The 14,876-nt window shown below is 37.5% G+C and overlaps 2 protein-coding genes across 3 annotated transcripts in view; both read right to left on the bottom strand.

Annotated features, from left to right (window-relative positions):
- The window catches only part of MET18 (ARM repeat superfamily protein), a 52,256-nt gene extending 45,412 nt beyond the window's left edge, over positions 1–6,844 (bottom strand). The window contains exons 1-4 of one of the 2 annotated variants that reach the window (XM_088959180.1): positions 6,645–6,844; positions 6,372–6,434; positions 6,193–6,247; positions 822–919 (exon numbers count right to left, since the gene is read on the bottom strand). In XM_088959180.1, coding sequence (XP_088815306.1) covers positions 822–919; positions 6,193–6,247; positions 6,372–6,434; positions 6,645–6,716 — 288 coding nt within the window. In that variant the 5' untranslated portion in view covers positions 6,717–6,844. The remainder of the gene's footprint in view (positions 1–821; positions 920–6,192; positions 6,248–6,371; positions 6,435–6,644) is intronic. The other variant, XM_088959181.1, reaches the window with a different exon arrangement.
- A 3,011-nt stretch (positions 6,845–9,855) lies between these two features.
- On the bottom strand, positions 9,856–13,153 carry LOC148842510 (uncharacterized). Its single transcript, XM_088957861.1, has 5 exons — positions 13,116–13,153; positions 12,935–13,012; positions 12,766–12,823; positions 10,804–10,911; positions 9,856–10,452 (listed from the first exon to the last, which is right to left on the bottom strand). The coding sequence occupies exons 1-5, from the start codon at positions 13,151–13,153 to the stop codon at positions 9,856–9,858; spliced, it is 879 nt and encodes a 292-aa protein (XP_088813987.1).
- Between the last annotated feature and the right edge of the window lie 1,723 nt (positions 13,154–14,876).

Below are 14,876 nucleotides of genomic sequence, written 5' to 3'. Positions count from 1 at the left end.
TCATTTGCATATTCCCAAGGTCCATTATCTTCTTTTTCCAGCCAGCCAATAACTACCTTGGAGTCACCTTCAATTATTAGATTATGTAAATTTAATTCACAGAGGCTATTATCCCCGGAATCAGTGGAACTCCATCATTTTTTAATATACCATATTGTCATGTGGATATTATAGTCATACTTTTTGTCAATTCTGAGAGTTTCTTACCCTCTTTACAGTAATACAATTCTCCCTTGTCATTTATCAAAAAGAAAAAAGAAAGAAAGAAAGAAAACAAGGCAATTACTGTAATTATCTCTAGCATAAAAGAACATTTCTCCATTTTCCTGTACATCATAAATATAAAATGTAACAACAGCTGTCACATTGCTGAAAGCTGAATGCCAACAAAGCCAACTTCAAAGAATGAAAGCTGAAGAATAGGAGCTTAGATTTAGATTGCTCCACTTAGAAAAAATATTTCCCTGAGAAAGGGTAGTCATTGGAAATACAAAACTGAATTTGGCTAAGCTTCTTACTTACTCTTAAAATCTTAAGCCTTTAAGTTGAGATGGATTAGATATTATATATTTTGAGCTTTAAATATAGACAAGTTAGTGAACAAAAAAGGCGCAAGAAAAAGTCCTCAAGTCATCAATGATGTCCAAAGGGCAGAGAGACACAACCAAAAAAAAAAAAAAAACAGACCAAAACAACAAATGAGAAGAAACAAGGGATGAAAGACCTAGGGCAGATGAAAAATACAATGAAACAATGAACATACCAATCCTGATCATAGATCTAAAAGAATTCTAACAGTGCAAAAGATATCTCTAACTCACCAGCCTGTCTGTGAAGAATCCAATCAAGCTATGGACAGTAACATTTTCAACTGGCTTTACCATAAGACGTGCAAGCAGTTCTCCAAGAAGAAGGATACCTGAAATTTCAGCATAAGGCATTGAATATAATTCCGGTGGAAAACACAGGAAAAGGGCAAAAGTAAAAGGAATTTAAAAAAAATAAAATAAAATAAGAAAGCCATGAGCACAATGGCTTTTTATTAGAGCATAATTCTTAGGTTCTTCCAAAACTAGAAAATTATCAAGTAACCTTCCTACCTGACAACAATAGTCTCACACATTCCACCACCACAGCATTGAAGATTAATAATATCCAAATAATGAAAGCTAAATCATGTACAATGCTAGAACCATAGATATCAACTAAACCCAAGAAATCAAAGAAAGTTTACTCACCAAATCCATGAAAACAACCAACATGCCAAAAGAACCTGAGTTCTTCAATGGACATCTATCAAGGATCAGCTTGGTTCTAGTCTCACTTAGGTGTGCCAATTCACATGAATAACTTAAAGAGAACAAAGTACAACTAACCCATTTTCCAACTTGGAAAAATAAAGCCTCTCAAGACCAAACAAAAAGTAAAACTATTCATGGCCATAAAATTAAAGTTGCTTTACTAAAATCAACAGTAATCAAGGATTTGAGAACTGATCCCTATTACAATCCCAGGTAGGACGTAACATAAATTCCGTCTATGTCAAGGGAGATGAAGACATCCAAAGATATAACTCTCAATTAAGAAGGAATAATTCTCATAATAATCTGATTAAGAGAAGAATTACAACTTAAATAGACCACTTAGCGACCCATTGCTACAACTATATCCTAAATACTTGGCCCACTAATATGCGTGTTCCAACTCAATGCACCCCACTCTCTACATAACTACCCACCATGGACCCAATTAATTGACTCAACTTGGACACATTACATGGACTCTAACCGACTCAAATAAATATTTGTGCATAAAGGTTTTAGCTAAAAATTTTTATTCACTCCCTAATACCTAGAATAGGTGGGCCCACTAATGGATATGTGACATTCCCTGGCCCTTGAAATTGGCCTTGTCCTCAAGGTCAAAGTCTCCAAACATGCATTCATCGCTTACTTCGCCACTGTTGTAAACCAATGCTGGACAAACCTCCTTTGCTGCAACCACTGCTGTATCAGCATTGGTAGTTGCCACTGGTAGATACTTCTGGGCTCATTTTGTTGACATTGTCTCTAGCTTCCATGTACCCATGCAGTGAGTCCTTCATAACATCAGCCTTTGAAGATTTGACAGAAAAAGCGCTCCATGTTTGAGAATACAAGTAAGAAATAGCAGATGCAGTAATCAGATATACAACAGTAGAACTTATGCAATGTCCATCTTTGTAAAAGAAAAACCCCTTGCCCCTAACAAGAGCCTGCACCTCTACAGAATTTTGGTAAATTTGCTTGTCTCCAGCAGATTATAAGAAGACCCACATAACCAGGTGAAAAAAGAACATAGGCATAGCTGTCACAGCCATATAGTGGAACTTCCACTTTAGTTATGATACGAGCAAATGCCTCTTCAGCATCTCCACTGAAGATGAGGACCTATCATATACAAATACACTGAGGAATTTACACAAACACATGTAGGCTTTTCTTGTCCATTTGATGTTCTTGCCATGCTGACTTTACTCCATATCCCTTCTCGACTGAGTGGCGGATTTGTTCTGCTCGAGCTCTACTGACATTAAGAAGCAAATAGTCATATGGACCGGTATATGCAAAACCTCCACATGCTTGGATCTCAAAGACGTTGTTCAAGAGCTTGGAGACGAAATAGCAATCCAGGCGTTTCCCACTTGCAAGGATCTGAACAATTGGATTCTTTGAAAGTCTTTCAGATACCCTAGTCCAATCAGTCAGTTGGAAGGAAAACCAGAGAGGTTCTAGGACTAATACATTGTCAATGCCAGCCCTTGCAAAAATTCTCCATGCCAGAGCATCTCTTTGCTCCAGAAGAGATTTCATTAAATGCTTCGACTCCACTACTTGTTGCTTGCAAATCTGTACAGCTTTGGCAGTGCCAACAATTCCCTCCCCTGCCATCGGGTGATTAACCTACGAGGAGCTCCCATTGGGGTACAAGGGGGAGGAAGTTTGATACCTGCAACTGAAACCTATACTGATGTTGTTGACAGACTTTGACAATGATATCATTTCAGCGATTCCATCTGTAGCTCCGGCCTTCACGCCCCACAAGCCCAACTGTCTAGAAGGCATTTCTTTTGAGGAATTGGGTCTCTGAGAAGAGTGGAACTTGAGATTCTGACAGCAACAAACAGTAGTGTAAACATAGTGTAACTCTCTTGGTAGAAAGCCTGAACCAACAAGTTGTTGAATCATCTGTCGTTCTAGTCCCACTACGGATTGTTGGGGCATAGATGCTCTGCAACGTTTTAACAAAGATGACTGAACCCCGTTTTTATCAACCATCAACACTTCTTTTTGACAAAATGAAGTAGTTTCATTAGAAAGTGGATAAAATCAGGTGCAAGTATCTCATGGAGAGGCGCAAGCTGTGACCTCCCCACACAATATAAACCAAAAAAAAATTACATCTGTGACCGATACAAGTGTTCCCTAATCATCCTTGCTTGGCCAAACAACAAGCCATGGCATTTGCCGATCTCCCCACCCACTGTGTTTTGACATACAGACTTCTTGTCAGCCATTTGAATTTCTTTATTTCAGTCTTAAAGCACTAAATCACAGATTCGAGTTTTTGCAGCCATCCCACAACCACCTTAGAGTCTCCTTCCATGATTAGTTGTCCCTCTCCCAGCTGTACTACAAACGGCACCCCCTTGAAGGGCAACTAGTAATTCTGCCCTTGTGGGAGTCTCCCACACCTAAAGGGAAGCTGTCAACCACCAACACTTCCCTAAGTAGCTCAAACTCTTCAAAAGCTCGTTCCTGCAAGGATGAAACGGTATGAGTAACCACTAACTGTGTTCTGTATGTCTCTGATGAAGAAAAAGGGTGGTACTTCTCAAAAGGAAAGTGTACCACCTTGTTTTTCTCTAACGAATCAATTCCAGCCTTCAAGCATCCAATGTCCTCGACATCCAATGAGAACCCATCTTTGAGTTGCAAAACCAGCACATCCTTATCCCATTCAAAACCCCATTTCTTACTTTTTGGGTCAGGTGAGAGAGGAAACGGGGAAGAAGCATTGGCATATTCAGGAACAGCAGCAACGACCTCCTGTTTGTTGGGCTCTTCATCTTCGGAATCTATGGTGTCAGTTTATTCTACCTCTTCATCATCGATTTCAAAGTTGGCTTGCTCCTCCAGCAGTTCTTGCCTTTGTTTTTCTACCGTCTTGGCTGGTTGGGCACTTGGGCTTTAATGTCTTTGTCATCAACATCACCATCCAACTGGTGGATGGAAGCATGAACAACAGAGTGGTTGAACTCACAAGGTGAGTATGAGGCTTCCAGATGATCGAGACAAGAAGAGAGAGCCTCAAACATCTGCAACATTCTCTCCCTAAACTTCTCTTTGTTTGTCACCAACAATTGAACCTTTCCTTGTAGCTGGAAAAGCCAGTGTTAAAATCTGAAATTCATGGCTGTCTCTGATACCATGTGTTACAATCCCAGGTAGGACATAGCGTAAATTCTGTCTACTTCAAGGGAGACAAAGACCTCCAAAGAGAATAACTCCCAATTAAGAAGGGATCGTTCTCATAATAATCTGATTTAGAGAAAAATTGCAACTTAAATAGACCACTTACTGATCCATTGTTATAACTATATCCTAAATACTTGGCCCACTAATATACGTGTTCCAACTCAATGCACCCATTCTCTACACTATCCACTATGGACCCAATTAATTGACTCAACTTGGACGCATCACATGGACTCTAACTGACTCAAATAAATATTTGTGTGGATCTTAGCTAACAATTTTTATTCTCTCCCTAACACCTAGGTAGGTGGGCCCACTAATGGGCATGTGACAATCCCCCAAACATTTTAGGACTCCTTTCATCTTAGTTTCAAGTAACTCAGCCTTCTTTTAAAGAACATGCACCCCATGAAAAGGCAATTACCCAATAAAAAGCAATGAGAGAAGGTGTAAGAGATCATGATGGTGGCCAATGGTTCTGAAAGTCTGAGGATCAGCCTGCCTTCAGGTGAATTGGTAAGTTGGCAAGTTGTTATGCCTGCTAGCCACCAGTGGTAGACAGTTAAGCATGTGGTAAACTGCTTTTTCTACTTGACCCCTGACTACAATTTTTCAACCAGGTCACTTTCGGTTTGGATATTAGACCGGGTTGAAACGGGTTGTATATCTACCCTCTTACAAAAGGATCCATGAAGAACTCTCTGCACCTTATTCTTTTTTCTAGGAAAAGGTAACTGCAATCATTATATATAAGGCTTCACAGTAATCCATCTGAGTTAGGTATTCTATTGGTATTGGTCACAGTCTCCTTCACTTTGTATACATAGTGAGCCAACTTCCATGGAACATTCTTAACCTTTTGTATCCAACAAATTGCATTAGCCCTATCCAAATCCCCTTCAAGGACAAGAAAGGAAACCTGCAATAGGTTAACAATAAGAATACACCCATACTTACAGTGCATGCCTCGATCTTTATAGAATCAGCATCACCAATAGAGCCATTAAAGGTCCAAACAAATGCTCCAACCTCTCCTGAGCAAAACCCCTCCATGACTAGATGAACTCGATCTGCATCTTAGCTTCCATCAAACAAATGTAGGTTAAATTCCACATTTGGAATGAGAGAGGGAGCTGTTCTAAGGATGGTTTCTCTAGGTAAAAAGTGTAGACTTCCAGGCAAGTCCCTCCAGAAATTGTTGAATAAAATCACTCTAAGCTAATCAGTGACCAACGCCCAACAACTGAGGAGGAGGAAATGGCTCCATAGAGCCCCAAGAGATGCTTCTTTGTCTTCAAAAATGCATTTATTTCCCTCTTCACACACATCCCACATCACTGCATGAATATTGCCCTTCTGATAAATCTTCCCACTAAATCCTTAATTCCACCCTCTCTAGAAGTGAAGCATATAATCAATGTTACACCCGGTAGCCAACACCACCCATTGTTAAAGACTAACAAGTCCTAAAAAGAAATGGTACGGCTGTCTAGAGTCAACGTGATGCAAGGGGTACCAGTGCCATGTTCCCTTCGGAGGTAATATAAGAGCATGTGATCACGAATTAGGTGTTATACCAACAATAATGTTCAATACGTATTATGGAAAAGGAACAAAAAAGAAAAAGCAAGCTATTAAGACATGACAAAATCAACACTGAGCAAGGAAAAGGTACCTCTTGATCGAATGACGTTATCTGTAGTAGTCAAATACATTTCCATTTCTCTAACCTAAATAAAAAATTTAAAAAAAAAAACAAGGAAAAAATAAAGTTACTTGACGAGCAATTACCAATACATGGATGCATAACCTAATTACCTAATTATAGGGATACAGAGACCCAAAGCAACTCACCAGTAATTCCATGGTTAGGACATCATTCCTCAAAAGTGAAGCAAGTGCTTCTAGACTTTCATTCTGCAAAGCAAAACAAGACTTAACTCAAGCAATCCGAGATAAACGAACACAAAATTAATATATTGAAAGAAGAAGATTTCTCCCAGAATAAAATAAGAAGATTTCATGACTTCCACGTCGACGAGATTGAAAAAAAAAACAAATTAAATATAACAAAACACAAAAAATGGAAGATAGTATGTCAGAACTAGAAGAAAAGTGGAGCTTAACCTGCTGATTAGAGGAGCGGGTGGAATCGACGAAGGCTTCAATGTGCGGGACCCAAGAGCTTGGTTTCGCCATCAGTAGTGCAGGAGGATTCGAACTTCGAAGGTTTTCGGAAGGTTTATGCCAGAGCAACTGAGCAAGGGTTTTAGAACCAGCAGGAGATGCCGCGAGAAAAGGGTATTTAAAAGAACTTTTTCTATACACTGTTTCCTGTTATATGTTAATAAAGTATGTCGCGCAATCATACACCTTTGTTTTCTTTGCTCATTATGGACGTGCCATCTTTTGACACTCTGCTAGCCAGCAAACTGCAATGTCCAACCCGAGTTGCCTGATGGACAGTACGATGATGGCCCACTGTAGTCTAGACTAGAATCTAGATAACGGTTTTCCAACTACCTCCCACGTCCCACCCACCCCAAGGCCTAAACCCAAAGACGTTGGATCATAGCAATAAGAGAATACAAAAAATGATAATTTCAGGCTAATCTTTTATTCCCTCGTGGGATAATAACAAATAAAATGATACAAAAAATGATAACCAATCTAAGGGGGTTTTCTCCAGTGTTGAATAGATTTTCTTGTTCCGAGTTTCAAAAACAAATAAAAAACATATTATTTCAAAACAAAATTACAAATTGATTCTCAACACCAAAACATAAAAAAAAAGGTGTGTTCTTTACTATATATATGCTTTGTTTTCAAAACGTGTTCTTGAAATTTTGGTTTGAAAAGAATGCTTTCATCCAATAATACCTTTTGCTCCCTTTTTTTTCTGTTTTAAAAATCATCATTAGTATGTTTTCAAAAACATATTCAAACCAAATTCAACTTATTTTTGCTTCCACACAAACCAAATTCAACTTACAGCTTTACATTGGAAATATCTCCCATTGTCATATTCTAAAGTACCCTAGGTTTTAGAAAATTCTCACCCCTACTGTTTAGAAAAGTACTCTCAAGTTTTATGAGAATTGACTAAATCCTACTATTGTTAGCATTCATTACCAAAAAAAGAAAGAAAAAAATACTATTTTACCCATCATTATTCTTTAAATTTTCAAAATGAAACATTTAAATAAAAGTTTTTTTTTTTTTGTCTCTATAATCTTTCAGCAATAGAAGGGCTACCGAAGTGAACACTCCATTGTCAATGGCATCACCTTCCTCCTACCAAGATTCTACCATGGCTGGAACAAAAACATCAATTTTGGTAGCGGTGGCCCAAAGATGCACTTGTTTACGCATAGCAGTTGAAGTTATTTTCATTTTTTGGTGGTGAGTGGCCAGTGGAGAAGGTTCTAAGTGCAAACTTCCTCATAATTAGCAACCGAGTAGTGGCTTGGTTGGCATGTTTGTTGGGTAGTTCCAACCAACGTTTCTAAAATCACACCAGAAAAAACAGGAACCAGTCACCTAAGTGATTTCATTTCAACTTAGAACCGCTTTTTTGGACAAAAACTGTTGATTTGGTCAGCAAATAGCTGACTTGGGCCATCAACCCGTCATCCCAAACAATGGTTTTTGGCTTTTTTTACTTTTTTTTTTTTTGTCAAAATGAGCTTTCCATTCGGTTCAAATGGTCAGGCCATTCGACCTGAGAACCGGACCCATTCTCTGTCTGATTTGGTTTTAAAAACATTGGTCCCAACAGAAACGCAGATTCAAATCCCACGTTGAAAAATTATCATGTTAAGTACTAAAAAGCTCCTTATAATTAATACTGGTCGATTGGTTATAAGTTTATTTAGATGCCATGCCCTTTTTGTTTACCAAAAAAATACCATGCCTTTTTTTTATCATGATCAGACCCAAAATAGGCAAATAAAATAGATGGTATATACAATCATATTAGAAACATGGCAAGTTCAATGATGCCTTTCCGGTAGAACTTTGACCAATCAGAACTCCTGTTCTTGTAAATTTTGATGGCTTCAGCTTGGTTACCACTTTTTTAATACCAGTTGATTGGTTATCAGTTTGCAAGTATCATGTATCATAGTCAAATTGTAGAAACATCAAACATGCATGAACAACATCATGGCATTAAAAAGACTAATACTCAATGCTAGTCCCATCTATCTGGTGTCTTGAGAGAGGTGAACTCAATGAAGACAAACAGCATAAAGATTTGAGAAATCAAACCTCCCTTTCTGATATCATAATCAGACCCTTTTTGCATTAAACAACCACTTTCATACTCAAATCCATATTTTTCATGATCTTCAGCCCAAGATTTTACCACCACACCAAGCAATGGCCCTTTTGAACAATATCTGCATGTTTCTTTGACTTCTGGGGACGGGCTACCCCGTCTTGTGTAGCACCTTCTGTTCTACAGACACAAAAAAAAAAAAGAAAACAGTGAGGGTGCCTAGTTACTAGTTAGTTATATGGCATGACGATTTTATCATTGCGAGCTTCAACTCGAGGACTAAAACAAAAAAAATTATCTGTCAACCAAGTATAAACAAAAGTATAAGTTTTAGCTTCTGTGGCAGTAAAAATACAAAATAGAGCCATCCCAATTTACAGATCAAGATTTTGCATCATGCACAACACCTATGATGGTGCCTCCTCACATGAAACCTCATCAAGTCTATCAAGAAACCCTTTTCTGCCTGTCTCTCGGAAAATTGATATATTAAAATGCATAGAATTTGTGGTTGCAGCTTCAAATTTAGTCCACAATTCCCTCTTCAAAGTGTTTTCGCCAGGGTGCTTACTAGTTTAGTTGACACTGTCTAACTCCTTCCACATGGGTGTGCTTTCTAAAAGTCCTAAGCTTGGACCAAAATGTTCTGGAAGTATGAAAACAGGGAGTAGTGAATTCAAGGATGTCCTTAGTTGGAATTTTGAAGGAACACTAAAATATGAAAACAAACAAGAAAATTTAATTGATAATACCTTGATCACATGATGTTCTGGCTATGTTACAGTCTCCCCGCACACCCTTTCCTCTTTTAGCTTTCAGACTCGCTTGCTCATCGAGCATGATACCTGAAGACCCTCTGTAAGCAGCTGAATGCATTGGTAACATCTTGTCAGGTGGCTCCATTAACACACAAGTTTGGGGAGGTGATATAAACCGACCTGGGGATGTTTGTACTTCTTTCCTTCCAGTTCCCCATTTATGAGGTGGCTGTGGTCCAAAGAGCTCTGGATACTTTAACACCAAATTCTCTGAAACTTGGTTGCTTGAAAGTTCAGAGATCTAGTCACCACAATTTTCAATTCCAACCACAAAAGAGGTTGATTTAGGAAACTCATCATTGACTCGGTGAGAGGATTCAGAGATTGGTTCAAGCAACAAACAAGATTTTGGAGGTGACATTTTTAAGCATGGGGTCATTAGAAACATAGAGTGGTCTTTCTTCAAAAATCTTGATGGAGTAATTAGCCCACATCCAAGTGTACCTTCCATCTGGGTAGCAGGAGAACGAGGATTTTTATTTGGTGTTGGCTTCAACTCTAATTTTTCCAGCAAATCATCATTCTTGTTTTTAGAAATAGTCAGTGATGGAGGTGGGCCAATTGTAGTATTTGGAGGATCCATATCATTAATTCTTTCAAATGCTGGTCTAGATGTGCCTTGACTCCTGGAAGATAAAGTTTTTGATATTGGAAGTGGTGTGAGCAGAAATAATTGCTTTCCTCTTTCAACAGTGCAGTCAGCACGCCAAGAAACAGGGGGTGAAGGAGAGACGAGGGAGCCAGTTTCTGGTTGTTTGGGACTCTCAACAAAATTGGTTATTTCCTCATTTGCAGCTATTGCTTTACTGGATAAGGGTTCTGCTGTCTTATTCTTGAACTGTACCAATGGAATCTTGGGAATCTTGCAAGAAAAATTAAGATTTCAATTCAATAAAGGGCCCTTCACATGAGGGAACCAGACCTGTTCGTGGACTGGGCTCAGGCTTATCTCTTGCCAAAATTTGAATGGGCCAAGTCCTGGGCTGAAGTGCAGCCCATGGGCAGGCCTAGAGGGAGCACCTCGTCCAGCCCTGCCCTTGCCATATCTGGTTAACATATCTATCACGTTTCCCATCCAACAACAATCCACTGGTGAAAAATGCCCCTTCATATGACAGACCTCTTATTGAATCAAAACCCTAAGTATATGAAACTATGAAATGCTATCAAAACCAGTTAGCAGAACAACCTTTAAAGAAGAATGCATGTCAGATAAGACACTGGTAAAGGATTCAATCTCTTTTCTCTCCTTATTTGTCAGTTTAACTCTGAATGCCTGCACAACCAATTCATCAATCTGCAAACGAAAGAGATTAAGAGAATAAACATGAATCAATTTAATGGTTTGCATGGTAAAGAAACAAAAAAGCGCTCAAGCCATATTCTCTTTTTACATGCATGAGTCACTATATGTTAAAATCTCAATGCACGATCATCATGAATAGGATGTTGGACACAAATAGCTGCAAATATATACTTTGAAACTAACTTCACAGACTCACAGTTTACCAAAACAAACTGGATATAGATATATTACACACATAGAAATGCAATGACAGCACTAGCCATTCAAAATTGAAACTGTAGCTCAAAAATGGGTCACATCAAGATACACATTCCATTGTTGTGCCCATATCCAGCAAAAGCACTTTCAACCGAGAAACTGCAGAATAGCCAGCTTAAGGGGTGTGACTTCAATACATGGTACATGTGCCAAGTTAAGATGTTCACAAAAGTCTGGAACATCAACCTCTAGAAATCATGGCATAAGGAAGTGGCTGCAACTAAATACTCTGATTATACAAATAGTCAAATCAAATAAAGTGAATATAATAATTACAAAAGTTAAAAGAACTTAAAAATCAAAGTGCCAAATTTTCTATTGACTTCAGCTTGAACATCATTGGATTATTACAAGTGTCATGCTATATGCCAAGTAAAGGCATGCCATCCAAGTGTAGACACAAGTTGAAATATTAGTGTTAATGTTTTTTGCCATGTTCATTATTTTGAAGAATTGACTCTGACCTTATACGGGCTAAGGCTATCACCTTAAAAGCAAAATCTAAAAAAAAAAAGAAAAAAAAAACTCTGCTTGGCAGATTAACATGATTTACCAAGGCAACAGAATGAACCGAATACAGCTGCCAATAGTCAGAAAACAGTAATAATCTCAAGTGATATACAGGACAAAAGAGGAAAAGAGTCAAAACTGCTTACAAATATGTGAAAAATGCAAACCTAATATAGTTTGTAATTTTTATAGAACTTCACATGCTCTAAGCTCAGTCTTGAAGAGAATGTTAGATAACAAGCAGGAAATAAGCTTAATGGTAAAAATAATGATGTAGAAGGAAAAAAGAGAGGCCCCCCCAATCATTTGATTAAGATAAACTTAATGCACCAAAATTGTTGGGTTCCAACTTCCTCTTCCTTGGCAAGTGGGATCCTCTATTAGCTTCAGCTGAGAAAGCTCAAAATTAGCTTTGTATTTTCATATTGTAGTTTGAACCATCAACCTTAATGTGGGCTGGCAGTATTCACTTGTGAGAAAGAGTTTGAAGTGTGTTAGACTCCTGTAAAAAGAAAAGTGGATAAGAAGGATTGTGGAAGAAGAAAGGGTGCAACAAACTTTTTATGGGTGCAAAGTTTTTTTCTTCATTTTTTTCTCTATTTAGGGTTTTAAAAGCTAAGTGTGCAAGAAAATCATTTGGAATTCGTAGGGTTTTAAAAACTAAGTGTGCAAGAAAAGCACCAAAACAAAGCCTTACAGCACTTGAGGTGCAAGGTGCACTATGCAAGGTGAGGCATGGCCCACATGAAGCAAGGCAGATTTTTTTTGAAAAAACAAATAAAAAAAAGTAAAAAAAAAAAAAACATTCATACATAAGAAAAAATGAAAACCTGGAGTTTTAAAAGTAATTAATTATTTTAAAAAGATTATTAACTCAAATCAAAATGCATAAGCTTGTTAGCCATAGATCTCAATTATCCTGGCCATATTTGACCAATAAGACATAACCATTATGTTCAAAGACCCAAAAAAACCTAGTACATCAAATTTCACATCTTAATTCGTTTGTTTGACTGTTAAACTAGAAAGATATCATTTTGATGCACCAGATTAAATTATTACATCATTTATCCTAACCTGAAGCCTTAAAAGGGTGATGGCTGATGTCAAACTCATTCTTGACTTATTAGAACACCTGAACCAATGAAACAGAGTCTAATAGGCTTAAAAAGCTTAAAATACCAAATAGATCCCCACTTAAAGTTAAGAAAATACAAAACTACATTTAAAAGTTCATTAACTTTACATTTTTTTGCCACTAGCACCCCCAAATACAAGACTACCATGACAGGCGTGCCCTAAGCTCCCATTGGATGCACAAAACCTGTGAAAACCACCCCCAAATCGAATAAAATGTTTCACCAAACAAAAAAGCTTGACTAAACATCTATTTCTTTGAAGAATCTTTACTTATTTGTATGAAAAACCTTTGTTGAATCCATGCATTGTAGCTGAGCAAATACATACCTGACTCCCCTTCCTTTATCTATAAATACAAATCTAATTCACGCTCAAAGGGAGGCAACTTGAGGAAGGGGTGACCAGAGAGAAGAGAGGGAAGAGAGGACATCGGGAGAATCCCCTAGAGAAAGAGAGAGAGAGAGAGAGAGAGAGAGAGAGAGAGAGAGAGAGCTTCCTCCTAGCCCATATACTGCCTCTTGTTCACCCGAAATTCGGAGGTATTCTGAACCTCAAATTTCAAATTTGTTTTCTCCATTTTCAAGTGAAAGTTGTTGCAAACTAGAAGCACTCCCTAGCTCAATAATCCATTTGAACTTCATTTTATCTCTTCCTAGCTGTTGGAAAACTTTCGACAAGGCACATATGAAAGGTAAGTCTTTTTTTTTTTTTTAGTTATTCTAGTTTGCTTAGGGTTATGAAATATTGGAGAACCATCGTTTGCAATTTATTCTTGACTAAGAACAAATGTAGAGAGGCGAGGATCTTAGAGAAATCAATACCTAAGACCCGATAACATGACCTCAAAATCGGTCTTAGGAGAAGTTGGAAAGCATGTTCCTCCAGATTTAAGAAATTCCTGCAACCATTTATGTTTTCTCCAAAAGAAACTGAGCCTGAACAACTCCCGTTTTGGGCTGCTACACTAGCTTGGAGAGAGAGGTGCCTAATACATTCCCTCTCCCAATCCTTGGGACCCGAAATCTCTCGATTGTGTGCTTTTTCCATGGAGAACGGAGTCACTATCAAAGACTTAAATCAAATTTTCAAATCTGAAAATGAGGGCCCATTTCCTCTAAAAAATGGGTGGCGATTCCATCTCTTTGAACTGGCCATGAGCTTCTCGGAGCTCATAGGGTAGCTACGAGTTGAGCCTTTTACGAGCTATTTGAGCTTGGCTCAGTTTAAACCAAACTTCAAGCCGATATATAGGTTCATTTGGTAGTCGAGTCGAGCTTGAGCCCAATGAAGCTCGACTCATGAGGCTTGCGAGCCTAGTATTAAGTAAATAATTTTTATTATATATATACATGCATACATAATAAATATACATAAATATATATAATAAATAATTTTATTATATAAAAAATAATATTTGTATTAATATAAATTTTTATGTATAACAGTAAATAGTTTTTATAATTCTTAATTTTTTGTCTAAAAAATAAAATAAAATAATAATTTTATACATATAATTCTTATTTTTCTAAAAAAACTTGGATTATAGTTAAGCTCGAGCCAAGCCGAGCTCGAACTTGTGAGTTATGAACCGAGCCGAGCTCGAGCTCAAGTATCTAGCTCGAATCGAGTTCGAGCTCGACCTCGAGGCTGATACTATTCCTGCAAATCGAGCTCGAATAGCCAAGTATTTGGCTCGGCTTGGCTTGGCTCGAATCCACCCCTTTATTGCAATTACCTAACTTTAGGCGAGGTTTTCAACAATGGCCAAAAACTTCATGGGAGGTTTTAGAAATTTACCCCTTAAAAAACATGGGTTTCATATTGTTAAGAAGTATTTGATAAAATTGGTTTCAAATTACTTTTCAAAATATTTATTTTGATACTATTAAAATTAATGTGTCTTTAATCCAATGAATTTAATGATGAAAAAAAAGTATATCTTAAATATAGGGTTTAATGAGAGAATATATTCAATTAGTTTTACATTTTACATTCAACTTACACCATTAATAAAAATATTCCTTATTTATCATACTCATTATTTTTTA

The sequence above is a fragment of the Nelumbo lutea genome, chromosome 8, assembly GCF_056320005.1.
Source record: "Nelumbo lutea isolate HS-2025 chromosome 8, American lotus-T2T, whole genome shotgun sequence".
Taxonomy (NCBI): Eukaryota; Viridiplantae; Streptophyta; class Magnoliopsida; order Proteales; family Nelumbonaceae; genus Nelumbo; species Nelumbo lutea.
The sequence above is the reverse complement of the archived record's forward strand: the minus strand, read 5'-3'. Positions and strand labels throughout refer to the sequence as shown.